Raw genomic sequence first — 26,438 nt, forward strand, 5'->3', positions numbered from 1 at the left:
AAATCAAATACAACACTCATTTAATCAGAAAAAAATTAGGGTTTAGTCATACCTTCTGAAATCAAAGCCGAACTGGGAAAATCGATGTTGAATCGAAGTAGAAATTTAGAAATCGAAGCCCAATGTCAAAATCGAAGAAAACCAAAACTGAATTAGGGGAAATCGCAGGAAATCAGAGGGAATTTTGGGAGAAAATATATGAGCGAGAGGGAGAAGGGAGTGAGATGCCGCAAGGGGGAAAAGAGGGAGAAGAGACAGAGAGAAGAGAGGGAGGCCGAGAGGGATAAGAGAGAGGGAGAAACGAGTGAGAGGTTCAGAGGGAGAACGAGTTCGAGATGGAGAAGGATGTCGGAAGGACGCTCGCAGCGAGAGACAGAGGTAGTAGAGAGGGAGATCGGAGAGGGACAGCGGAGACGAGAGAGCGAGCAGAGAGCTCGGGCTTCACGAAGACGACAGAGGGCTGCGGGAACGAAACAAGCGAAATGAAAAAAAAAAACAGAGACGGTCGAGCCAGAGAGAGCCCGCGCGAGAGAATCAAGTGGATGATTCTCAAAATCGGGCGGAAAGCACTTTCCGCCCGTTACTCTTGAGACATGAACTCTTGATTCATGTATATTCATGTACATGACATGAATTTCGGCGCCCCCTAAAGACATCAGGACATGAATTGCGTAATGCACATGAAGATCATGTCCTAAGTCATGTGCACTAACCCCCCCTGAATCTATTTGAAAGCCAAGAGGAAGATTAAATACATAAGAGATGATCTTTTGTTCTAGTAAATGATGAATTAAGCAAAAGATAGGAAGATTAAATACATAAGAGATGATCTCTTGTTCCAGTAAACGATGAATTAAGCAAAAGATAGTTAGGCGATGATTTAGCTACCTAATAGCATGAGTTCCAAACTTAGGTGTTAAATTATGAATTGCGAAACAAGAATGAAAATTTGGATATCTCTTGAGCCCATCATTGTCTAGGAGAGTAACTTGACCAAAATTTATGAATTATATGCCAAATTATTTAGTCTGAAAAAAAGGTGGCCAAAAAGTTATTGATTACTATAGCAAACTATAGATATGGATGTCAATTTTATTCGATTACCCTTTTCCATCTTTGTCGTTTATTAAACCAAACAAAAATGGAACAAAAAATCTTACCTATAAATGTTTTACCCATCTACCGATTTATTGCTTATTAGACGGACAAAAATGGATAATACCTATTGCACACCCATCTACCCATTTATCAATTATGTAAGGATATTATTGTAATTTCCTTATATACTTATGTAGGGGGACATTGTTATGTATGTTGTTATATGATTTTTTACTGTCTTCATACACTATAAACATGTTGTTAGTGTTACAACCAACAAAAAAATCTGTAAAACATACTAAAACATACTCCAAATTTTATTGTCGTGGATGGGAATCAATGCCATCTTTGGATTTTTAATTAATATTTGAAACTAAAGGTCAAATTAAACTCTAAATTGGAAGGTATAAATATGAAGTTATTAGATAAACTTATGCTTATAAGGTATGTATTTGGATATATATATATATATATATTTAGGATAATTTTCAAATATGACCCTCTTAGTTGCTATATTATTTAACATAACCCATAAGATGCAGTATTTTCAAATTCAACCTTATAATTTGAATTTAATTTACAATTCCAGTAACATTGTTTCAAGATCTTTAAAAAAATGTATTTACCTATTTGTATTTAATTTAAACTCCTCATTTGTATTTATTTACCTATTGGTACCCGGCAATGTGCCGCAAGCCAAATCAAACGCCGCCCAAGGCCCAAAGGGGAGCGATTTCACAGTCAGGCGTCAGCTCTCGCCCGGCCTCGTGTCATGGAACCCAGAAAGTTGGTTCATGAAGGCACCGGCGACGGGCGGATTTTGGCCCTGGGGGTCGACCTCCTCCACAACATACTCTCGAGACTACCGGCCGTATCCTTTTCTCGCGCTGCCGCGACGTGCCGCACCTTCCGCAAAATCTGCACCCGTGTTCTCAATCGCCCCAAGCTACTCTCTGCACTTTCCTTGAATACCCTGCTGCAGGTGAAATGGATAACCTTAACCCTAGACGTGTACGACCTCTTCAGTCTCTCTCACGCATTTCTTCATCTTTGTTTGCTGTCGCTTTTGTTAATTTAGGATGCTGTAGAGGAGGCTTTTGAGAAGGTTCTCTCCGAGCCTATTCGACCACATTTTGTCATCGCTTGCATTGGACGGAAATTCAATTTGAGCAAGGCGCACAAACTTGTATCATTCGCCTCTGGTTTGGACATTTTTTGTGTACACGTGTTGTATGTTTTTCATTTATCTGATTTTTTCTTTTTCTTTTATTTGGTTTTACCTTCCTGCAGATTCAAGCGAGACTCGGAGATGGAATTCCTGTTGTTACATGTCTTGCTCGCGGAATTATTGGAAAGGAGGTGATCACAGGGGAATTCGTTGAGGTATTTGTTTCCCATCTCTTGGCAAAGATAATTTTCCTTCGTTTATTTTATGTAGCTATCCCATTGTTCAGGTTCAATGGGATCCGGATGACTCGAGGGAAAATGGAAAGGCGTACAATTCATCGAGAAATATCTATCGTGGGATTCTCTTGATTGTTGGGTTTGTTCCTGGTCTGAAAGTTGATGCCGTACCATTGAAGAGAGCGAAAAAGGTCGGATTCGAATTTGATTTTTATTGCAAATTTGATGTGGTTCAAAATAATTTACATTATTTTTTTTTATTTATTGTTTATTGAACAAAAAATTCGACAGTTATTTAACTCAAGTAGTTAATCGATTTTGCTAGAGATCTGAAAGGGGAGCTCTGGTGGAGTCGTTCTTGTCTGAGATAAAGAGTTTCACTAGTTCAGCGTCTGGTTCCACTTCTCCCTTAGGAATTTTGCTTTTCTCGGTGAGAAAGTTTTGCCTTTGGTTTTGAATAATTTGGATTGGTGTTAAAATTTGGGGTTTTTGTTTTTATGACTGCTGCCCTGTGGTATCTGATTCTTGTAATGGGAAATTTTCAGGACAATGATTCTGACATGAGATATGTTGTCGGGAAGATGGGTGAGAATTTTTCCTAACTTGTTATTTAGCTGTGGAGTGTATTTGATCATAAAAAACAAAAATTAAGTCAATAGCTGAATCAAGAGGTTTTACTGTTGTTGGAATAAAGAGGATATCTTTGTCGTGAGGTGTGTGAAGTAGTTGCTTGAGACAATTCCAAGTGTATCCAGTAGATTCAGAAAATGTTAGCTTCTGTATTTATTCCTTAATATCATGTACATATCACTTGTGCATTTGAGCTAACTGTGCTATACATGCTATTGTGCATTGTTATATGTAGTGGCTTTTAACAAATTGGAGGGAGGATATTACTGAACGAGCTTATGGCTGCTAAGTGGTAATTTTTCCTTCCTCTTCTGTATGTAACAGATGAAGCCCTAGGTAGAGATACCATTATAGCAGGTGATGAGAGAGGATGCTTCTTATTCAGCGGTGGAGAAGGCTTCACAAATGCGGGTGGGAGTGAACACAACCATGAAGATTTTGATGCTGTTGGCCTTGTATTTGCTACAGATAGAGGAAAATCTCATGGTACTTCATTATTGCTTGCATCTGAAATTCTTGAAAATTTACTGCTCAATGTTGTTTTCTTCCAATGTTGATTAAATGAATCATCATCAAGTTGTCAGAATGGTTCATGCAGAAGGGGATGGCTCCTTACTGCCATTTGAGAAAAACCAAAAATATGAAATACAAAGAAAAGATAAAGGGGATGTGAGATGGAGAGAGACAGAGAGAGTGAGACAAAGAAATGAAGAGATGCAAAGAAGTGAGAGAAAGGGGATGAGAGATGGAGAGAGAGATAGGGGCCAAGAGAGAAGGGCTTAGAAAGAGAAGTGTTGAGAGTGGAGCACTGGGGGGGGGCGACGACAAAGTGGCGCATTGAGAGAGAGGGTACAACCGATTAGGGTGCTGAGAGAGAGGGGGCGATAGAGTGGGGAGAGAGATTTTTGGGAAGAGGGAAAGATGGTTTAGAGAACCAGGAGATTTTGGATCAGATATTTATCAGATCCAGATCTTACGATTCTAGTTCCATTCCAGATATGTGTCAAAACCCTTGTTAGATGTCTGATTGACTTTTGTGAGAACTCTGTTTTGGATAATATCTGAGATTTCGGATTTGAATCTGAATTGGATCTGGATAATATCCAGATCTGTTGACAGTCTTAGAATGAGCTCGACCAGAATCATTCCCAATAAGAAGTGGTCCAACTTTTTCTTAGAGTTTAGGTGCATACCAAACATCTTGAGTAATATATCCAACAAAACCAACCAAAAGATAAAGAAGCATTTTTAATTGCTATATCTTATTCCAAGTTTGATATATTTTTGTACAAATCAAAACCCCTTCATAATGACTTCTTCATACACTAGTACAGATTTATGTTTGATATCCATTTATATATGTACATATAGAATAGTTGAACAGGTAAATTACCCCTAACATAATCTTTGGATTTGATAAGATGAATATGGATGTTTGGGTAGTTTGCTCGGTTTTTGTGCAATGGCCCTTCCTATTCGTCATTGACAGTCTTGGGCATGTCGAAGTAAGGTGCTAAATGACTTTAAAATGCTCTTTTTTAAAATAGACTTTGAAATGCATTGATGTTAACTTATTATTTATTATATTTTTGTTAGTTTTTCTAATTTTTTCTCTTTGGATTTTAATCAAGATATTGGGGAGATACATTTCAATCTTTTGTTGTCAAGTGGGATATCACCTGTGGGTCCAACATACAAGGCTGCTTCTGTTAGAGTTTCTGACGATTCGATGACATGTTTCACATGGCTTACTGCCACAAGAGAAGGGTCTTTAGAGAGGCTTGATGGTCAAAGAATTATTGCTGATCTTGAGAATGAGGTGTGTGGCTATTTTACATGTCGATTTTTGAATTTCTTTGCTTTTACTTGCAAAAGAGCATTGTCAAATAGCTTCTTTTGTACTGCATGTTCTCAATCACTCTTACTTTTTTTTTTTTTTTTTTTTTTTGAATGAAATGATAATTTTATTCAGAGGAGAGAAATATACAAACTTGCTAAAGGAGCACTCCCTTTACAACAAGGGATTGGAGGGAGGCTTCATCCTTAGCAAGAGAGTCAGCTAGAGAATTAGCTTATCTCGGTGCATGAGTCCAATAACAATGTAAGAGGGATACAATTTCAGAAATTTGGTGAAAGAAGTCCCAGTGTCTCTTGGGGGGGGGGGGGGGGAAGGGGAAGAGGAGGAACACCAAATGATGAAACCCTAAAGGAGCGGAAAAAGCTTATCCAATGTGGAGTCAGCAATACCCATCGGACTAGAGTAAGTGATGAGGGGTTGCCCATCAGCATCATGGAATACACCAGCAATGCCTGGGATACCATGGGCACTGCCATTAAAGATAAGTTTAAGGATGCCTGACTGAGGGGGCTCCCAGGCAAGAGTAGTGGGTGGACAGGTGGGGGCAGACATGCTGCTAGAGCCCTCCAGTTGGTGTGGAGGGAAGTGTCAATCAGGCTTGCAAATTCTTTATTTGTGCGTAGCCAAGCGGAAACCTGGTCAATGGTGATGCTGGTCACTTGATCGGCATTGCTGATCTTGAATTCGAATCATCTACTAGTACTCTCGTTCCAAAGAGACTAAGGAATATGGCCAAGATACGTAGATAACAGAATTTTCCCTAACTTAGGCAGTGAGGTGCCCAAGAGGAGTTTGCAAGTGTCAAGAAGGTTGCTGGGAAGGCAAAATTGTAGACCGATCTAGCTCAAAGTGCTAGTCAAAACCTTCCATGTGAAGTGGCAATGAAATAGGTGGGAAATTGTTTCCTCATCAACATTGCAAAACGGGTATAAGATGTTGGGGGCTGAGTTCCCTCTCTTCCGAAGATTAGTAGCTGTTAGGATTTTATAAAGCATGGTGCACCAGAAGAAGAATTTGACTTTGAGAGGTGTCGACAAACTCTAGACAATGGCAGCGTTGTGGGGGAGAGAGGAAACAACCCCACCATTAATAAGATTATGGGTGGAAGTGACAAAAAATTGGTCATTTTCCTCATGTCGGCAGATGAATCTTATCTTTCATGTGCTGACAAATATGAATTTGCTGAAGATCCACAATGAGTGCTAAAACAAGCTGGCCTGACAGAAATTGAAGTTCCAACAAGCGGGGTGGGGGACTAGGAATCAACAACCAAGATACGGTGTTGAGTGCTATTGGGAGCAGGGACGAGTAGGCAGTGCAAAGTGGGCCCTGGTCACATCACCAATCAAACAAGAAGCTCAAGGAGATACCATTCCCTGTGAATAAGCACAAACCTTTCTCAAAGAAGCTGAGAAGAGGGAAAAATGATCGCCACAGAGGGGAGAGGTTCGGACCGACCACCCAAAGTCCACCAAGTATCATACCAGTTCAGTTTGGCAGCAATCATAGGCCTCCAAATTGACATAGGTGTGGTGTTGAATTTTCAGAACCACTTGAGGAGGAATGCTTGGTTCATGTAACCAGTAAGATGAATACCAAGATCCCTCTACATCTGGGTTTGCACACATCAATCCAATTCACCAGGTGTACTTGAAACATTCACTTGAGCCATGCCAAAGGAAGCTGCGCTTGAGGGTGTTAATATGATGGCAAATAGCAATAGGGCAATGCAGGAATGAGAGAAAAGAGTTGGGAATTCTAGCAATACATGAATTTAGGAGAGTAAGATGCCCTACTTTTGATAGAAGTCGACCTCTCTAGGTTGCAAGGCACCGCTTGAGCTTCTCGATTACTGGATCCCAGAGGTGCTTATGAGGTCGACAATCAAAGAGAGGGGGGCCTAGATAAGTGTAGGCAAGGTACTGATCTCACAACCCAGATAATAGGATGGATTGCAACAACCTGATCTTAATATGGTACCTAATATCATGGTTTTCTTCCAATCCACCTTTTGACACGAGGCCAGCTCAAAGAGGCCAAGGAGTGCCTTAAGTTGTTTGACCTGATCCATCATGCCAACGTCAAAGAAGATGGTATCATTGGCAAATTTCATGAGAGGAATACCAAACTCCGAATGAGGTGAGATAGGTGAAAACCAGCCAATTCCTTTTGTTGAATAAACCTGTGCAGAGAGGTATTCAACAATGATGTTGAAGAGGAGGGGCGACAATGGGTCCCCTTCCTGAATATCTCGGGTGCTTTTGAAATAGCCACACATTGTGCCATTCAACAAGAGGGACGAGAGGGATGAGACGCAACTACTTTTCCAAATTTTTTATCTATCATCGAAGCCCATTCTGCTAAGGAGGTCATCTAGTAAGCAACAGTTCACGCGATCAAAAGTCTTCTCCAAGTCAATTTTGAGTTCAAAGCAAGGATGGTCTGATCTCTTGAAGTGGTCAAGATCTCGTGAGCGGCCATGGCGGTGTTGAGGATGGTTCAGCCTTTAATAAAAGCGCATTGGCCCGGATGAATCACCATGGGTAGAGCAGCGGCCAAGATGTGGGAATGATTTTATACGGGTCGAATACTAAGCTGATCAACTGAAAGACATTGGGATGCTCAGCCGTCTCCTTATTTGGAATAAGAGCAATGAATGACACTCCCAAACTCTTGAAGATGTTCCCTTGATAGTAAAATGAGCCGACCATGGCAAGGATGTCTCCTTTAATAACAGGCCAACATCTTTTGTAGAATTCACCATTGTATTCATCTGGGCCTGGAGCATGATTAGAAGGAATGCTAAGTGTAGCCCACTCAACCTCAGAGCAGCAATTGAAAAGGGGATTTTAGAGAGGTGGTTGTTCTGAAGCTTAGGAAGGCGGAAGCACCCCTCCTTGTAGAGCCCTATAAGAAAGCTAAGAAAAGTGTTAGTAATAATCGCTTACTATGAGGTCACTTCATCATTGAGGCATAGAGAAGTGATATAGTTGGCCTTTCGTCTGGCTGAAGCAATTGCATGGAAAAATCTTCTATTTCTGTCCCCCTTTGAGAACCATTTGAAATAGATGCATTATTTCCAATGAGTTCTCTCCAAATGGGCCGTAGATAGGATTTGAGATTGGAGTGAGAGCCGGTCACTGGATTCTGTTTGGGAGAGAGGTCACTGTTCTTCAATCTCATCCAATTCAGAGATTTTAACATGAATGTCTGCATTTTTTAGCAGTGACAGATGCACAACCATTTGCAGTCCAACACTTGAGATGACCTTTCAACAATTTGAGCTTTTGGGGAAGGCATCATTTCACAACACTTTTGTTGGTTAAGCTGGTCCATTGGCTGGAGATGAGGCCATCAAAATTATCATCCAGCAACCGCGAATTCGCAAACCGAAAGGGTTTGGGGCCCCATTAACCGAGCTTGGTGTCAAGAAGGATCGACCAGTGAACAGAATAGATGCGGTTAAAAACCTTTTCCGGTGGCTTGCTTGTAAAGTTGGAGCCAATCATCATTGGAGAAGATGCGATCAAGCTTGGAAAGAATGGGGCACTGTTGTTGGTTATTCGACTGAGTATAATTTTTCCTAGATAATGGAATTTCTTCCATTTCACAGCCACCAATGAAGTCAACAAAATTATGCATGGAGGAGGTGATTCTAGAGTAGGGGGGACTTGTCATTGCAATACGTATCGCATTGAAATCACTAGTGAAGAGCACACCAGCTGCCATCTCTCGGAAAGGGAGGAGAACTCAACCTAGAACTGGCGGCGCTCATGTACTGAGTTGGGCCATATACACCAGCAAGGCCCCAAATGCTACCCAAGGAGCGGTCTCAAATTTTCAAGCTAATAGAGAAGGTGCTGATGCATTCATCGAGGATGCCAATGAGACTGGAATTCCGGAGAGTAAAGATCCCACCAGACTGGCCAATAGCGTCCAAAGTAGTCCAAGCAAGGGACAAACATCACAAGAGGTCATGGGCAGTTTGATCATCCATACACTAGGCTTTAGTCTCTTGGAGAAAGATAACAAAGGCCTTAGAGGAGGCAAGGAGGTCACAGACAACTCTCTTCTATTGAGTGTCAATTCTATGAATATTCCAAGAGAGAATGGTCATTTTTTCTTCTTTGCTTGCTGGACTCCTGAGTTAGATCTCATGTTGGTGGGAGGCTCCTGAGAGATGGCCTCCATGATTTCAGCTAATCTCATCATTTGCATGCCTCTTCGTCATACTTGTGGCATTCCAATTGCAGCTCAGTAATTAATTCCTGAAGTTCTCTCTGAGGGTGGAGATGATTCGGCTAGTCACTGGGTCGACAAGGTGTTGGGTTGGATTATTAGATTCACCCTGGAGCAGTCTCCTGGTTGGAGGTTGATAGACCCCTAATCCGAAATGTCTATAGCAAAAGGGGGAAGGGGAATAAGGCAAACAAAGGGAAGTGGGGCAACCAAAGGCCCACTACAGAAGCTCCACCTGGCAACAATGAGACTGTCCTTTAAAGGATAGTTTCTGAAATATGAATAAAAGGGGATAGTAGGGAGGGAAAAGGCAGGAATGAAGAAGATAGCTAGAGGTTCTAGACCCTAGAAGTCTGGAGGAGGATTTGGGCACAATAGCAATTATGAGTTCTGGTCTTGGTTTGTCTACTATAACAAGTACGAGCTCTTCAACCATCCGGTTTCCATCATTTTGGTATCAGAGTAGTTCAGACTGCATATGGTGAAATTGAAAATGGAAGTCATAATGGACTCAGTGGAGAAGGAAATTTCGGGATTGAAGAACGGGGTAGAACTCAAATCCGACATGATATAGATTTGAGAGCTTCTAATAGAGGTCCGAGAAGAGATGCACACTGGAATTTAAGGAAAATCGTCGATCGAAGAAATGTCGGCAACTCAAACCGGAAGATGTTATGGGGTAGCGCAAACTGGGGAACAAAGCATGAACAGAGGGGGAGGAGATTGGATATACTGGTTTTCTCTTGAGAAGACCCATACAAGTGGCTATACCATGCCGATCTTTACTTCACTGTGAACAGAGTCGAGGAGGACAAAGTTCTGCTAGCGGTGGTTTGTTTAAAAGGGAAGGCTCTAAATTGGTTCCATATGGTGGAGTAGAGAGCTCTGATGCGTACCTGCTCGCACTTCCGGGGGGTGCTCCTCCGGTGGTTCAATCCCTCTTAGACGGAAGGTCTATACGAGGTCCTCCTCGCACTCTAGCAAGATGACATCATCATTGCATACCAATAGTAGTTTGAGCTCCTCTTAGCACCGCTAGTCGACCCGCCTCAAACGAGCTGCTGATGGAGGATTTTAATAATGGCGTTTGAGATGATGTCTGAGTTGAGCTGTGAGTCGACCTGCCGGAGTCACTTGTCCTCATGGAAGCTATTCACCAAATCAATGAGTGTAACTTGGTCCTAGGCCACACACGTGGTTTTAAGTGGCATGGATCCAAAATGGTGGGGTCGAGGTGGACCGCAGGACCGAAAGAGAGGTCTTCATCATGGATCACACCCAACACAGAAATCAGACTTCCTTCTCCTGTTCCCCCCACCGAAACCTCTGTGACATCGACCACCACTGAACCAACCATTAGCAATGACGGTGAGACGCAATTTTGTGTACAATTGCCTCTCCGAAGCAGAAGGTCAGGTGAAACGGGAAAAGGGGTTGTGCTTCTGCCGCGACGAGAAATTTTTCCGCGGGCATCACTGCCGGCTGCACCAGATGCACGTCATGTTCTTCTTCGACAAAGAGGATGCGCCGCAAGACAACAACAATGCCTCAACCTTAGAAATGGAGCCCCTCATGCACGACCTCATCATTATGTCTTTGAACCCTCTTTGTGGAGGGGTCACCTCGAGGAACACTCTCAAATTATAGGGCTCCATTAGTTAGCGCGACATTGTCGTCATTGATAGCGGCACCTCACCTAACTTCATCAATATAGACCTCGTCCACAAGCTGCTTCTCCTAGTAGTGCGCAGTCAACCCTTCGGTGTTACAGTCGTTGATTGTTACTGTATCAAAGGCGAAGGTATGCGTCCAGATCAAGTGACATTTCCATCTCTTTGCCATGGAAGTAGCTGACGTGGTCCTCGGGGTGGCCTGACTCCGACTAGTAGGCGATGTTTGCTTGAAGTAGAGAAACCGTTCCATGAGATTTGAATTCTAGGGGAGGAAGGTGTGGTTTCAAGGGGAACCGACATTAGCTAATGTTGAAGTGTTATGGAAGGTGATGACCAGAATTTTGGAGACTGAAGTGCAGGGATGCCTCCTAGAATTTCATGGGTCATTCGGGGGGCACGAAGGCCTATCAGAGGAGGTTTCACCTGAGATCGCTAGGCTTCTCACTGAATTCCCATAGGTGTGTGAATCCATAGTTGGATTAGCCACCACCATGACTCTTCGACCACTCCATTCCATTGAGGGTAGGAGAAACACTACCAAACATCCGACTCTACTGTACCTCTTCTATCAGAAGACTGAGATTGAGAGGATTGTACAAGAAATGTAAGCTAAAGGGATTATCACCCTAGCAACAACCCTTTTTCTAGTCCAGTGTTTTTGGTGAAAAAAAGACGAGGGATGGCGATATTGTGTTGATTACAGAGCCTTCAACAAAATTACCTTACTAGACAAATTCCCTGTCCCAACCATTGAGGAACTCCTGCATTGAATTGGGAGTAGCACAAATCTTTACAAAGCTGGACCTAAAATCAGGATGTCACCAGATTTGAGAGAAGGATGAGGATACCCCAAAACAGCATTCCGCACTCATGAGGGGCACTACGAGTTTTTTGTGATGTCATTCGGTCTCACAAATGCACCCTCCACTTTTCAAGCCTTGATGAATCAGATCTTCCAACGACACCTCCTTAAGTTCATATTGGTCTTATTTGACGATATTTTGATTTGCAGTCCTGACCATGTTGCACACTTGTCCCCTTTTAAGGATCATTCTCCAACTATTAGGAGACAATCACCTAGTTGTGACTTCCAAGAAATGCTCCTTTGGCAAGCACCAATTGAATTACCTGGATCATTTGATCTCGACAGAAGATGGCTCGGTTGACCCTTCCAAAATCATGGCCATGCTGCAATGGAAACTCCCCACCAGATGTCAAGGGCCTCCGCAGCTTCCTGGGCCTTACTCTATAGTATCGTCGAGTTTGTAGAAGGCTATGGTAAAATTGCAGAACCCCTCACCCAATTGCTAAAAAAAGATGCCTTCTAAACACCACCCAACATGCCTTCTAATACAGTGTTGGTGCTTGCCATGTTGGACTTCTCTAAACAATTCATCTTGGAGACCGATGCCTCCGGCACATGTATTAGAGTTGTATTCATGTAAGAAGGGCGCCCTTTGGCATACTTAAGTCAAGCCCTGTCACCCAGGGCCTGCTTGAATTTCGTCTAAGAGCGTGAACTTATGGCCGTCATCTTCGTTGCCCAAAAGTGGTGGTACTATCTTCTTGGCTGACACTTTATCATGCGCACTAATCAAAAGAGTTTATGTTTCCTTATGGATCAACGTTTGATAGGAGAGGAACAACAAAAATGGGTTACAAAACTCACGGGTTTGATTTTGTGATCCATTACAAACCAGGTGCAGATAACAAGGTGTTATGGTCCCTAGCCATGGATCTAGTAACTCGGCGAGTTGAATAAGGATCCAATACTGTTTGAGGGTTTCTTAACATGTTTTTGTGAAAAAAACTCTCTTCTACTTCTCCGCTTACGTTAGGATTGAAAAGGAGTTTCCTTTTCTCAATTATAGATGCAACCAGCAAGTTAAAGGAATGTTTAACCACTCATATATGAAACCCCTATTTTATAACTCACATCAACAGGTATAAATCCCTAAAACCATGCATCTACTTCTTAAACGTAAAAGAGACCAGAGAAGACCTTCCCAAACACGGAAAAGGTAATCAAAAATACCTCTTGAAGATCTCCTCCAACCAGCAACTCAAAAGCCTCTTCCTTTGATGAAAAGGCTCACACAAACCTCCCCCTCTTGCTGCTGGTTCGTGGCAGAGGTAGATTGCTCTTGCAGCTTGGAAGAGAAGGGTGATTCCTCTTCCTTTTCCTTCCAAGATCTCCTCAAAGACTCCCCAATGGATGCAGCAAACCACCAAGAGAGTTCACGCCAAGAACCCTAGAATAGGGAGCCTAGCAAGAACCTAAATGACCCTAGTTTGTGCTAATTCCGAACTTGCTTTATTTCTCCATCCTTACCCCTTAAATAGGGTCATTAACATCAACATAAGTTAGGGTTATAAAACCCAATTCTACCCCTACCTTTTAAGTCTTATTACAAATCAATAAAATTCGAAATTAAAAGCAACATAAATAATAAAAGTAAAGTAGATGACTCAGTGTTATTGAGTCCATAACATTTCCCCCCCCCCCCTTGGAGATCGAGCTTGTCCTCAAACTCGGAAGCTGGGTAGACCTGGTGGAAGTTGTCGAGCTGCTCCCATGCTGCGTAGTTGTGGCCGATTGCTGCCCAGTAATGGCATGCAGGGAGATGTTCGGTGGTTCTTCCTCTATCATATCCTTTGTCACCTCGATATCCTCATCTTCAACCTTATCGATCAAAAACAATCTTTTGCACTGATGCCCAACCCGATATGGTTCATCATAGTTGTAACACAGATTCTTAGCCCGCCGTTCCGCATTTCAGCACTTATCAATTTTTTTATATAAGGAGGTGTAGGATGACTAGATCTCGGATCGCCTGTCAAAGTAATACCTGGGTTGTTTCTTGGAGGAATGCGCTCCCCTTGCCCCGTGGATGGAGCGCTCCGCTCCCCTGACCATGGAGGTAGTTTGTGTTGTGCCTTCTGTCCCAGTTCTAAAGCACGAGCTATATTCATAGTGCTGGATAAATTAACAGGTGCATAGAGCTCCACCTTAAGCTTTAACGCCTCAGTCAGTCCTGCTGTAAATAGCACAACTTGCTGATCCACTGGTACCATACTGCTAGCTCGTTCTAATTTTTCCTAGAACAGTTTTTGATATTGCTCCACGGCCCCAGTTTGGCGTAACAAAACCAAATCTCCCAAAGGGTTGTTGTAAGTCGGAAGAACAAAACAGAGAAAGCACAGTCGCTTAAATTCATCCCAATCTACCACGTCGCTATCAACCTCAACTAGCTAGTACCAAAGTTGTGCTTCCCCTAGTAAGTGGAAAACAACCACGTTGACTCGGTCATAGGCTGGGATTCGCTGATGGCTAAAATTTTTTTTGCATCGATACAACCATATCAAAGGGTCTTCTGACCCATTATAAGTATGGAATTCCATTTTAGTATACCTCGGAACAATGCCTCCCCCTGGTAGAAGTGTCCCCCTGGAATGAGGGGTCCTTGCTGTCCCAAGAAACTCGTGCGCCTAGGAAATTCATCTTCCCCTCTATTATACGGATGGTCCCCTCCTCTTTGATCTGGAATGAGAGGTACACTACCTCCCCCCTGGTTGAGGTGTCCCCCCCGGAATGAAGGGTCCTTACTGACCCGAGAAACTCTTGTGTCTAGTAAACTCATCTCCCCCTCTGATCTGCGAATGGTCCCCCAGAATTGGGTTCTTGCCAGTGCTCAGATCAATCTTCATGCTATCCATCCTTCCTTTCAAGCTTTCCAAACTAAGAGTGAACTTCTCCTCCAATGCAGCAAATTTCTTGCCAGTAGTCAGACCAGTCTCCATGCTATCCATCCTTCCCTTCAAGGTCTCCATATCGATATCAATTTTGGAGAACCTCTCTAGGATTGTATCAAATTTTCTTTCAAGCAATTCAAAGTATTCATTGGTGCTTCTCTCCGCCGGGCTACCCTGCTCTGATACCAAATGTTAAACACGTAGCCAATACTACCCAAAATACCGGCCTGTTAGGAGCGGAAGACATAGCTACTTAATCCAGAACCATAACACAAGGTTGTCGATGCACTATCGCACAAGGAAGAATTCGTGGACATATCAGCTCTCTCCTTTGTATGTTTTTCCGATCTCGAAGAACTTGAGCAAGAGATCCACAAGGACGACGGCCTTTACAAAATTCAGCAAGAGTTGCTGGTAGACAGCACAAGCCACCCTCACTACCACATTGTCAAAAGCTGTTTGATGTACAAAAACCGCTTATTGCTTTCATCTATTGCTGCTTGTATTCCCCGCCTCCTCAAGAAATTCCACTCTACCCCTTCCAGAGGACATTCAAGGTACTATCGCTCCTACAGGTGCATTGCCAACACGATGTATTGGACAAGCCTCAAATGAGACGTGCAACGCTTTGTAGCAACCTGCGAGGTCTGCCAGTAGAACAAATATAATGCCCTTACACCAGTAGGACTGCTCCAACCACTCCCATCCCCAATCAGGTATGGGAGGATATCTCCCTTGATTTCCTCGGAGGTCTCCACAGGGCCCAAGGGTTCAACACAATTTTGGTGGTCATTACAGGTTGACCAAGTATAGCCATTTCCTCCTCATTCACCCCTATACTACCACTCTGGTTGCATCCACGTTCATCATGAGATCATCCGCTTGCATGGGTTTCCTCGTTCCATAGTGTCCGATCGAGACCTGATCTTCATTAACACTTTTTGGAAGGAGCTCTTTAAGCAATCGGGTACTCGAACTCCGCATGAGCTCAGCCTATCACCCACAGACTGATGGACAGGCTGAAGTAGTCAACATATGCTTGATCACCTATCTATGTTGTTTTGTGAGCAGCCACCCTCGCCACTGGCCCAATTGGACAGCTTGTGTTGAATTCTGGTACAACACCACCTAGCATCGTGTTGCTGCCATGACTCCCTTGCGGGCTCTTTATGGGAGGGATCCACCGTCACTCTTTCGGTACTCCATTGGTGCCTCCAGTAGACGAAGTCAATCAGCAATTTTAGGACCATAATGCTATTCTGGAAGAACTCAAGCCCAATCTAGACAAAGCTCAAGCCTGGGTGAAGGCCTATGCTGATGGCAAATGCAAGGAATTGCACTTCCAAGTAAGTGATCTCGAAATTACAGCCCTATCAACTCTGGTCCTTGGCTCGCAAACTCAATGAAAAATTCAGCCCCTGTTTCTACGGACCTTCAAGGTTTTGGTCAAGATTGGTGAAGTGGCCTATCGGCTCAACCTACCCCCATATTCCCGCATCCACCCCGTTTTCCATATCAGTCAACTAAAAAAACCAACTCACCGTCACATTTCCAGCCAGCCAACATCCTCCATACCTGGCAACTGCAAGATGGCGCCTATGATGTGTTAATCCAATGGAAAGAGCTCCCCCAACTTTGAAGCAACATGGGAGCCCTATGCTACTATCATGTCCCGATTCCCTTCTTTCCACCTTGAGAACAAGGTGTCATTCAATCTGACATGTCTACATCAGAAGGGGGAAGGGAATAAGGCAGGCAAAGGGAAGTGGGCCTCCCAAGGTTCACTGCAGAAGCTCCGTCTGGCAACAACGAGACTGTCCTTTAAAGGAAAGTTGTTAAGGAATAGTCCCACATGGATTAGTGAGTACAAAGATCTTGAGTTTATTAGTTGGGAAAGAGGTTTCCTAAGTTAACTAGTCATATTGGGATAGGGCCTTGGACCCAATTTAACATGGTATCAGAGCAGGTACTCATATGTGGGCCTACACCTAAAAACTATCTACTTGTAGAGCCACAAAAGAGGGCCTACACCTAAAATTATCCATTTGTAGAGCCACAAAAGAGGGCCTATACCTAAACTACCTACTCCTAAATTATCCACTTGTAGAGTCACAAAAGATGGTCTACACATGAGGGGGAGTGTTAAAGAATAGTCCCACATGGATTAGTAAGTACAAAGATCTTGAGTTTATTAGTTGGGAAAGAGGTTTCCTAAGTTGACTAGTCATTTTGGGATAAGGCCTTGGACCCAATTTAACAAAAGTTGGTTACTGAAATATGAGCATTAGAACTCCCTGCTGCATGGATGTCATCTACGGAATCAGAGGAGATGACTTCCTTTCCTTTCTGCTGATGGAAGATGGTATCAGTGACACCATCATGCTCCCATTGATGCTCATCGTCAGGTCTTGAGGCAAACTTCTGGAGTTCATTTTTCTGGTGTCTTCCCTGGTCTTGGTTCGCCTCGAAATGCTGTCTCTGCCATTGCTCTCGCCATCTCTCCAACTCTCGCTGGCGGCTACCTGCTCTCCTAATTCTCCCTCTCGCCGTCCTGTTTCTCCCTCTCTCTCTTGGTCTCATTTGCCCTCCTGCCATTCATTGTTTCTCTTAATTTTTCAATCACTCTTTTGCCTATGACAAGAACGGAAAATGTGTTTGAGTCAACTCTGTAGTTACAATTTTATTTGTGTTTATTTTTTCCTTTGTACAAAATAATTCTTAGCAGATGGCAAATGGTGATGGGGCGGATGTTTACATTGGAGTGCTGAAGCGGAGAAAGTGCAGTGCGACATCAAGGAGAAAAAGTTTTTGTTCAGCCTTTGCGTTTCATGCAGTTAATGGGTAAGTAATGAACACTTTACTCTCTTCTACTCTCAGTCTTTTCTATTTTCTACTTTATGCTTCATTTTGCATTAAACGGGGGGTTCCCTTTTATATATCATCTTTATTATTATGTAAAAAGGAACTGTACCATTTAAAGAAAAAAAGGGAGGAATTGATAGAACGATCTATGGAGTTTGACACAATTTCTTCTAGGTAGTTTTTCCAATAATTAAAATTGACATAGAAAGGTTCTCACTGGTTTGATCTCAACTTTTTGAAAACAAGTTTTGTAGTGTACATTATTAATTCATTAGACAGATGTCTGTCTATTCCTGCAGATAGAATCTCATCATTTGGGTAGTTTACAGTTTTTATAAATTTGAAGAAATTTACATAACATATTTTGTTGAAATAAGTTCTGTAGTCTATATTGCTATATATCTCTTTATGTAATCGGTTTTAAAAAGATTCTTCTTTCAACACAAAAATCTGAAAACATTTAGTGCCGTTCTTAAAATTCTCATCACTTACTAAAGACAGAATGAGCTCTCTCTTTATTTTGAAGTAATTTTGATCCTCTGGATTCGTTTACAGTTCTTAATGATTTTATGCCTCTGGATTTAAATTGGTAGTTAAATTTGGTGAAGTGGGTTTTATAATTTCATGAGAAAAGAATTCACAATCATACTGGTAATATATGATGGTTTGCACATGACTAAGGGAACGACTTAGTTTTTTATCTGTTATAATTTACTAGCAATGGTATCAATTTTTTAGCTTAGTTCTAGGCTTGCTGACCAATCAAGGGGAAGCAATTCTCAGTATGGAAACAGAGTGGTTATCATTTTTCAAAAAAAAAAAAATACACTATGGTTAAGTAGCAATATTAGCTGTATGACATCAAAAGACATACACTTTACTCTCTTTATTGAAAAGTTATTTTTATTTTATTCTTTGAATGATGGTAAAACTTGATTCAGAAAAGCAAGGCAATACAAGAGAAGTTTTCTAATAGGCAGCTCAGCTACTTACAACAATACGCTGACATGAACAAATATCCTTAGCCAGTTAATTGGCAACGAAATTTGCTGATGGGAGCACATGAGACCATGAGATTGAGAGATAGCTTGAGATGTCCATAATGCATGGGGATCGATGTTCATACCGCCACTGGGATGGAGTCATCTTTGGCCCATGATATTATTATCTTGAAATCTTCGCCTACAAATCACCTGGATTGAGTAATATTTTACATAAAGAGATTGCCCATTGAGGATGTTAGGAACCTGTCCTTGAGTGGAAAAAAGTGAGAGATGCACATAGAAAAAATAGAACAAAACAGCTTTAGGGCTCCCCTTGTGATTTCTTCAATTTATAAATTCAAAGTTTTATGTAACAAAGATTCCACTTTGAGCAATCTTGCTCTTAGCAGGTTTAGGGTTAAGCACATTCCTCCCCTTGTGATTTCTTCAATTTATAAATTCAAAGTTTTATGTAACAAAGATTCCACTTTGAGCAATCTTGCTCTTAGCTCTAAGTCCTACTTGACTGTAATTCTAACTTCTACTTTCATTCAAACTCTAATTTTGACTACTATATAACTCTTACATAGATTAGGACGACCCCACATCCAAGTCAAGCCCTACTTTCTCTCCTAATTACTAATTACTTTTTTGTTTTACATTAAAATATCCCAAAGTCATTAAATACAATGATAAAGACTATTTTACCCCTAAGTTCCTATTCCCCTTCAAGAACTTCGTTCTCGAGGTTCAATTGTGAGTGGTGGTGCTTTTTTGTCATCCATTGTCCTATGGCTCCACACTTTTGTAGATGTGTGCACCCAACAAAAGATCAAATTGCTTATTCATCCTACACAAGAAGTAGTCACCGGCTTCTTTGGTGTGCGAGTTTCCCCCTTCTAGATGAAGAGAAGTAGCAACATCTTTTGATTGTTGGGACTCTGCGTGGGCTCGGCCTCCTATTCCCCTTAAAAAAATGGAGATTTTGGATTAGAAGCTACGTGGGCTCGGCTTCCTACTCACTCATTCTCAATGGCTCGGTTTGCGGGTATTTCAAAGGGACTAGGGGGATCAGACAGGGTGACCCACTCTCTCCGTTTCTGTTCAACATTGTAGTGGAATTCCTCTCCTCTATTTTTTGCTCGATTGATAATCTTGGATGGCTTCCCCCTACTAGTCTCCAGCAGGCTTTTAATGTCCCCATCCTCCAGTATGCGGATGATACTATCATTTTTGGGATTAGAAATATAAGAAGCTAGAAAGATCAAATCGGTCTTGGGGCTCCTTGAATTAGCCTCAGGGCAAAAACATGGGTTTTTACATCAGCCTTGAGCTCCTAGCTGAGATGGCAAATCTCTTTGGCTATACAACAACTAACATCCCGACCACTTACTTTGGACTCCCCCTCTTCAACGGTCGCATCAACCAAAGTCTATGGAATCCTGTGGTGGAAAAGATTGAGACCCGACTTGCAACCTGGAAGGGTCGTTTTCTCAACAAATCAGGAAGGTTCATCCTCCTAAAGTCTTTTATTGTGGGCATCCCGAACTATGCATTGTCCTTTATGCCTTGTCCCACCTTCATATACAAAATCATGGATAAGTTAAAAGAAAATTTTTCTGGAGGGCATCGAGCGATACTTTTAAATATCATTTGGTCATATGGGAGGAAGATTGTTTGCCAAAGCGGATGGGAGGTTTGGGGATTCGGAAATCAAAGGAAATGAACCAAGCTCTGCTCTTAAAATGGATCTAGAAGTTCAACACCATTTCTTCCAATCTTTGGAAGGAAATGGTTCTTGTTAAGCTTGGTTGTCTTGCTCCATAGTGGACTTCAGGAAGTAACCAGATATGTCTATCCCCAATTTGGAGATCACTATATCTACTTCTCCCTAAATTCTCCTTGGCCAGCAGATTTTATGTTGGAAACAGAAGATCCTTAAAATTCTGGGAGGATTGGTGGGCGGGATATGAAACTTTACAAACCTCGTTCAAGAATCTTTTTCTCCTTTCTTCACGAAGGGAGATATCCATAGCCGATGCTTTTGAGGGGGATTGTTTGAGCCTACACCCCAAAAGGGGTCTCTTCGATACTGAGGCTTTGGAGGCAAGCAAGTTGATGGAATCTTTGAACTCTTTCAGACTGAGACCTTCAGCGGTGGACAAGCTCATTTGGTGGCCTGACAAAAGCGGTATCTTCTCTTTGTCCTTTGCTTACAGATACATCAATGACTGACATTTAAATCAAAGGGAGCATGAGATATACTTTGCATGGCGTCTCCGTGCACCTCCAAAGATAAAAAAATTCATGTGGAGTGCCTGCCAAAGAAAAATTCTCACGGCAGATGTGCTTAAACGAAGAGGCCATCCATCCCCCTTTGCCCGTTCTGCAATTCAGAGGTCGAAACCACCAGTCACATGCTGCTAGAGTGTTGTTTCTCGTGGAATGTGTGGACTTCCATCCTTTGTAAGACAGGGCTGCAATTCTGTATGTCGGCTAATTTGATCAATTTCAGCAAGTCGCTCATTGGTACTCCCCTTCCTGAGTTTGGAAAGCTGATGATCTATGGGACTATGGAATGAACACAACCGTAAGCGTTTTGATGCTTAATATGAATCCACGGTAAAAGTCGTTGATTGTGTGTCGGGCCAAATCTCCACTTGGCATCTTACTAAGAAGCCCTTCTTCTCCTTCGTGGGTTCCTCTATCCGAGATAATTGGAGCATCATGGCTAAAATGCGGATTGGAACCAAGGTCCAAGTCATGCAAGAATGGACTCCTCTAGAGCCTGGTTCCCAAAAGTTGAATTGCGATGGTTCTTCTCTTGGTAATCTCGAGATTGTTGGCTTTGGGAGAGATCTCGGATTCTTTTGGTAATCAGTGTTTCTCGTATGCTGGCCCATTAGGCATTTTTGACTCAACGTCGGCTGAGCTCCATGGCCTCCTCAATGGGCTTTGCTTTTTCAGAGACAATTGCAATGACCCGCTTCACATTGAAGGGGTCTCGAAAGTGGTTATTGGTTGGTGCAATTGTGCATCCTCTCCCCGTAGCGCCATTGGGACATTTTTTGAGAGATTCTAGAAATTGCCTCACTCTTCTCTTGTACTTGGTCTCATATTCCGAGATCTGCAAATTCAGCAACAAATGTGCTTGCCAAGCAGAGAGCAAAGCTTCAATCTCTTGTTTTTAGGGATTTTCTCCCTTTCCCTTTGTAATTTTCTCTGTTAATATATACATCCTTCTTGATATATACGCTCCAGCTTGATGGAAAGTATTAAATATATATATTGAAGGGCCTATGGTTCAGTTTTGGTTAAATTCTGATCTTTATAAATGAAGTTTTATGTATAAAAGCTCTGAGAAGCATTGCTGTAATTTTACTCTTGAAATGACTTAAGTGAATAAGAGAAAGAGGAGGTCGACTTTTTGAGCCTGTAAGAGTGCGTCACATGCACTCTCTTTCCTCATCTCTCTTTTCTCCCTTCTTTCTTCCTCAATTTTTTTCCTTTTTACAAGCCCTATATCTAATCCTTTCCTTTTCCTTGTGCCACAAGGGATGGGAGCCTATGGTTCAGTTTTGGTTAAATTCTGATGTGAATACATAAAGTTATATGTATAGAAACTATGAGGGTCATTGCTGTAATTTTACTCTTTACAATGACTTGAATGAAATAACAGAAAGAGGAGGTCGACTTTTTGAGCCTCCAAGGAGTGCGTCACTTGCACTCTCTCCCCTCATCTCTGTGTTCTCTCTTTCTCCATTCTTTCTTCCTCAATTTCTTCCTTTTTACAGCCCCTGTATCTAATTCTTTCATTTCCCTTTGCCATAAGGGATGACATTGTATTGACCACCTCCATTTGTAATGTTTCTTTTATTTTCTATGTTTCTTGCACTCCTCTTCTGTGGGAAGCTTGCCTTTGTACATTCTTCCTCTAATCTCAAACCATACTATTTCAAAAAAGAAAAAGATTAAGTCTCCATCTTTTTCAGAATAATGAGAAAAGCTTACTGTCTGTGAAGAGCTACTTCAAGGGGACCTTAGTGAGGTAGATGGTTCACAATTTCTACTCCATTGATTTAGTCTGTGGAAAAAGATTGTAGCCTCACTGAAAGCCTGATTCTGTTAGATTTGCAAGGTCTTATATGATCCTTAATCTCTTCATGAATATTGGCTGGCTTCTTTGGAAGCTAGCAACAGTTTGCAACCTGTTGATTATTATCCTTGCATCATTAAGGGCAGACGCCCATCAATTATCACTTTGTTACTCTTTCTTTCTCCTCGCTTTGCTGTGGGAAGGGGCTTCACTTTGCAATAGCTGTTTTTGAGTGAAGGTGATTTTGAGTGATCAATCCTCAAATGCACTTATATCAGCACCCGAAGTTGGATCGAATTTTGGAACAATTTTTTGGAGGTATGCTTGAGAGCCTAAAGGAATCAGAACTTATCTTTTAAACCAAAGAACAGTCTTCTCCAGATGTGTAAAACTGTGATTTTTTTAGTCCTCAAATAGGGAGCCCTCTGCTCCTTGTATACTGCTGCCAGAATAGAATAAGCTAAGTCAAAGGATTGACGAACATCCTTTAGTGTTGTTGATGTTTCTTGAGTTTACTTCCAGAATCCTTAAGGACTGCATGAATGCGTGAAAGTGAGAAACCAGAGAGGCCTCTAGTTTTCAGCATTAGCATAGGGTAAGAAACAATAAATTGAGCTCATGACCTGGACTGACACTGTCGAGTGTTCAAGTGTGCCAAATGTGAAAGGGTAATGGTGATCGAGTTTGCTGATATGGTTAACTTTATCTACTCAAATGCTGATCAACCTCCATGATTTCATCTTTGTTGTGTTTAATATATTGGATTCATCTCAGAGCTAGTTACAAATTTTGTTTCTTAATATGCCAGCTTTGAAGCTAGACAAGGTTGGCTACTGTGCCCAAATGTTTCTATTCAAGTGGAGGTTAGAAATTAAGCTTACATCCCCTTGCATTGAGCTAGCATTTTAGTGTTATCGTAGATCTGTGGTTGTTGTAAGTGCATATAGAGTTTTGGTTGGCAAGTTACAAATTTTGTTACTTAATATGCCAGCTTTGAAGCTAGACAAGGTTGGCTACAGTGCCCAAATGTTTCTATTCAAGTGGAGGTTAGAAATTAAGCTTACATCCCCTTGCATTGAGCTAGCATTTTAGTGTTATGGTAGATCTGCGGTTGTTGTAAGTGCATATAGAGTTTTGGTTGACAAGTTACAAATTTTGTTTCTTAATATGCCAGCTCGAAGGTTCAAGTCTTACCAGGCTATTTGAGGTTTCGACATAAGAAAAAATCATTGAACTTCTTTGGTTTGCTTTAGCTACTTGCTCTTGAGCAAATGGTATGTGAAGACAATAGTTGCGTGAGCCTGGAGGAATCCTGCCCCTCTTTGTTTACCTTTGAGGGCAATTGACGAGATTGAAGACAGATGAGCTTCAATGGCATAGTCTTGCTGCTGACCAAAATGAGGGCTTATTTCAATTTTCTACATTTTTTTGAGGAATTTCCTCTGGAAATGTTTGTCTACTGATATCCATTGTATGGTATTTAGTGACAGGGATCCAGTACCCAAGGGCCAACTGGATGGTGTTGGCCCCAATTTCTTATGAATGAAAATGGTTGTCTTTTAAGGTGGTGAGAAAGAATTTGAAAATGATGTCGCTAACATTTTTTCTTACTTTCGATATTAAGTGCATGTGCAATATAATTCTCAATTGAACTCAGTAATAGTTTCAAATGTATCTTGAAAAGTTTTTTAGGGACATAGCTTTTAGTCAAGCATCAATCTTTTATGTTTTTATCATTAGTTTTTCTTGTTTGTAAACAGTGGGGACGAGGAGTATCTTTTTGTTGAAGGTGATGGAATCAGAACAGGAGATCGCTTTCGTTGCTATGTTCCAAATGTTGAAACTGCATTATTGTCTCGTGACACTGTTTTTGAAGAGCTCAAGCATCTGAAGACAAGTGGAGCACAAAGCACAGGTGATGCTAGCGGTCCTCAAAATGCTAACAGGATGGAGCAAGTGTTTGGAGGGCTAATGTTCACGTGTTATGGGCGAGGAGAATCCTTTTATGGGAAACAAAATGTCGATAGCTCCGTCTTTTTAGAGAATTTTCCCAATACTCCAATGGCAGGAGTATTCTGTGCGGGTGAGATTGGTTGCGGGCCTTCAACCAAACCGGAAGATTGTCTGGAATCAAATCCCGGTAATATCTTTTTACATGTCTATAGTGCTGTTTATGTCTTGATGTCATATTCCCCCAAAGAAGTGGATTATTAGATTATATGGTGTCTGTTGGCTATTATACGCTATTTTCTCGCTTGTCCATGTTCAGGAATTTGCTGCTTTCTGCTTGTGGAATTGTATTGATGTCAAATCTTGTTCATTATAGTACTATTAACCTAGGCAGGCAAGCTTGAGATTTTTCTGCGCTAATGCAATGCGAGTCTCAAAGGTGGTCGCTGATCAAAACGTATTCACCCTCGTGGTGCATCGTTCACTACCCAGAAAACTGTTTCAGCAACTAGCCGTTACCAACCAAAAGGGTGATTTCAATCTACAGAAGTTTGAATTAACATAGTTGCCTTGCTGAAATTAGTGTGGTTAATACGTAGGTGGCACGCGGATGTTTAATATTTTGTTCTAAATGACTAGCAAAGTTGGAAAATCTCTTTCCAAGATGAACAAGGGGAGAGGGAGGGAGAGGGAAAGAAAGAAGAAAGAGGGAGAGAAGGGAGAGAAGGGAATGGCGGGAGGAGGTAGGGGGAGGAGAGATGGCTAAGAGGGGAAAGGAGGGGATGATGGGAGAGGAGTAGATGAAATAGAGAAAGGAGAGAAGAGAGAGAGAGGAGAGAGGAATTGGGGGATGCCCGAGAGGGAGGGAGAGAGGGAAGGGGAATAAGGCGAGAGAAAAAAAGGGAGAGGAGAGGGGAAGAGGAAGAGAGGAATAGGAAATGAGGAAGATCCAGAAAGAAAGAGAGGAGGGAAGGGAGAGTTTAAAAGTTGTCTAAGGCTCATCTCAAAATAACTAGTAAAGTCAGAAACTTGTTGTTTAACTAATAAACTCAAAATCTTTTGACTATTTATTCCAATTAACTCTATTTTTTTAACATGTACATTCGTGAGTTTTTCTTCGGTTTTTATTTGAGAATAGTTTGGATGGATGGCTATGTACGGTCACTTGCTTTCAAGCCTTGAGCAGGCAAAATCATCTTTTCTGCCAATTGTCGAAAGAAGCGTTTGTGGTAGATCAGATTAGTTGTTGATAAAAACCTGGTGAGTCTAAGCTGTGTTACTTAGTTTGCTACTGAAATTCCTCTGACGGTATAGGCTAGAAAACCTTATTTGTCATTGTGAGCTGTAAATTCATGTTAGGGTTGCTTGAAAGTCCCTTTGTGAGTCTAGGTAAGTCTACTTAGTTACTGCTAATTGCGTGTCCTTGTGTGGGCAAGTGTTACTGAAAAGTCCCTTTGTGAAACTAGGTAAGAGCAAGACAAGAGTGCCTACTTAGCTCTTAATCAACCTTGAATCCTGTTACTGAATCAGGTAAAGAAACCCGCTGGAGGAATGAGTGCGATAAAGATTCAAACTCTTACCGATTGAGTCTGATTGGGATTTTCCACGTTCTGAGCTTCAGAATGTAATTGCATCTTCATTGAAGGGGAGCTTCTGAAAAACTTTCAGATGAGCAAATAGCCTGATCAGAGCAATAGATTCTCGTTGCTCTAGCAGAAATCATCAACGGTGACAAATTGCAGTTTTTGTTGTTGTCGATTTCTATAAACAGGTGATCCTTTTATCTGATCACCAGCTCCTCTCAAACAAATCCTTCAACTTGAATCAAGGTCTTATCGACGAGAGGTTCTGGATGGTAGGAACGATAGAATCCAGAAACTTTCAACTTATTC

The 26,438-nt window shown here is 41.8% G+C and overlaps 1 protein-coding gene across 2 annotated transcripts; it reads left to right on the plus strand.

The window, feature by feature from the left end:
* Positions 1–1,805: 1,805 nt before the first annotated feature.
* On the plus strand, positions 1,806–24,983 carry LOC137962745 (F-box/LRR-repeat protein At5g63520). 2 transcript variants are annotated; one of them, XM_068809786.1, is made up of 10 exons: positions 1,806–2,080; positions 2,177–2,284; positions 2,389–2,481; positions 2,553–2,693; positions 2,828–2,932; positions 3,048–3,087; positions 3,457–3,618; positions 4,764–4,951; positions 17,378–17,496; positions 24,357–24,983. In XM_068809786.1, the coding sequence occupies exons 1-10, from the start codon at positions 1,871–1,873 to the stop codon at positions 24,808–24,810; spliced, it is 1,620 nt and encodes a 539-aa protein (XP_068665887.1). In that variant the 5' UTR covers positions 1,806–1,870; the 3' UTR covers positions 24,811–24,983. The 2 variants fall into 2 exon arrangements, with proteins under 2 accessions (XP_068665887.1, XP_068665888.1); XM_068809787.1 differs by having other exon boundaries at positions 17,381–17,496; positions 24,357–24,982.
* Positions 24,984–26,438: the final 1,455 nt, after the last annotated feature.

The sequence above is a fragment of the Aristolochia californica genome, unplaced genomic scaffold (assembly GCF_029961685.1).
Source record: "Aristolochia californica isolate CCGP_79_NKW_82.1479 unplaced genomic scaffold, dmAriCali1.0.hap1 SCAF_4, whole genome shotgun sequence".
NCBI classification, from domain to species: domain Eukaryota; kingdom Viridiplantae; phylum Streptophyta; class Magnoliopsida; order Piperales; family Aristolochiaceae; genus Aristolochia; species Aristolochia californica.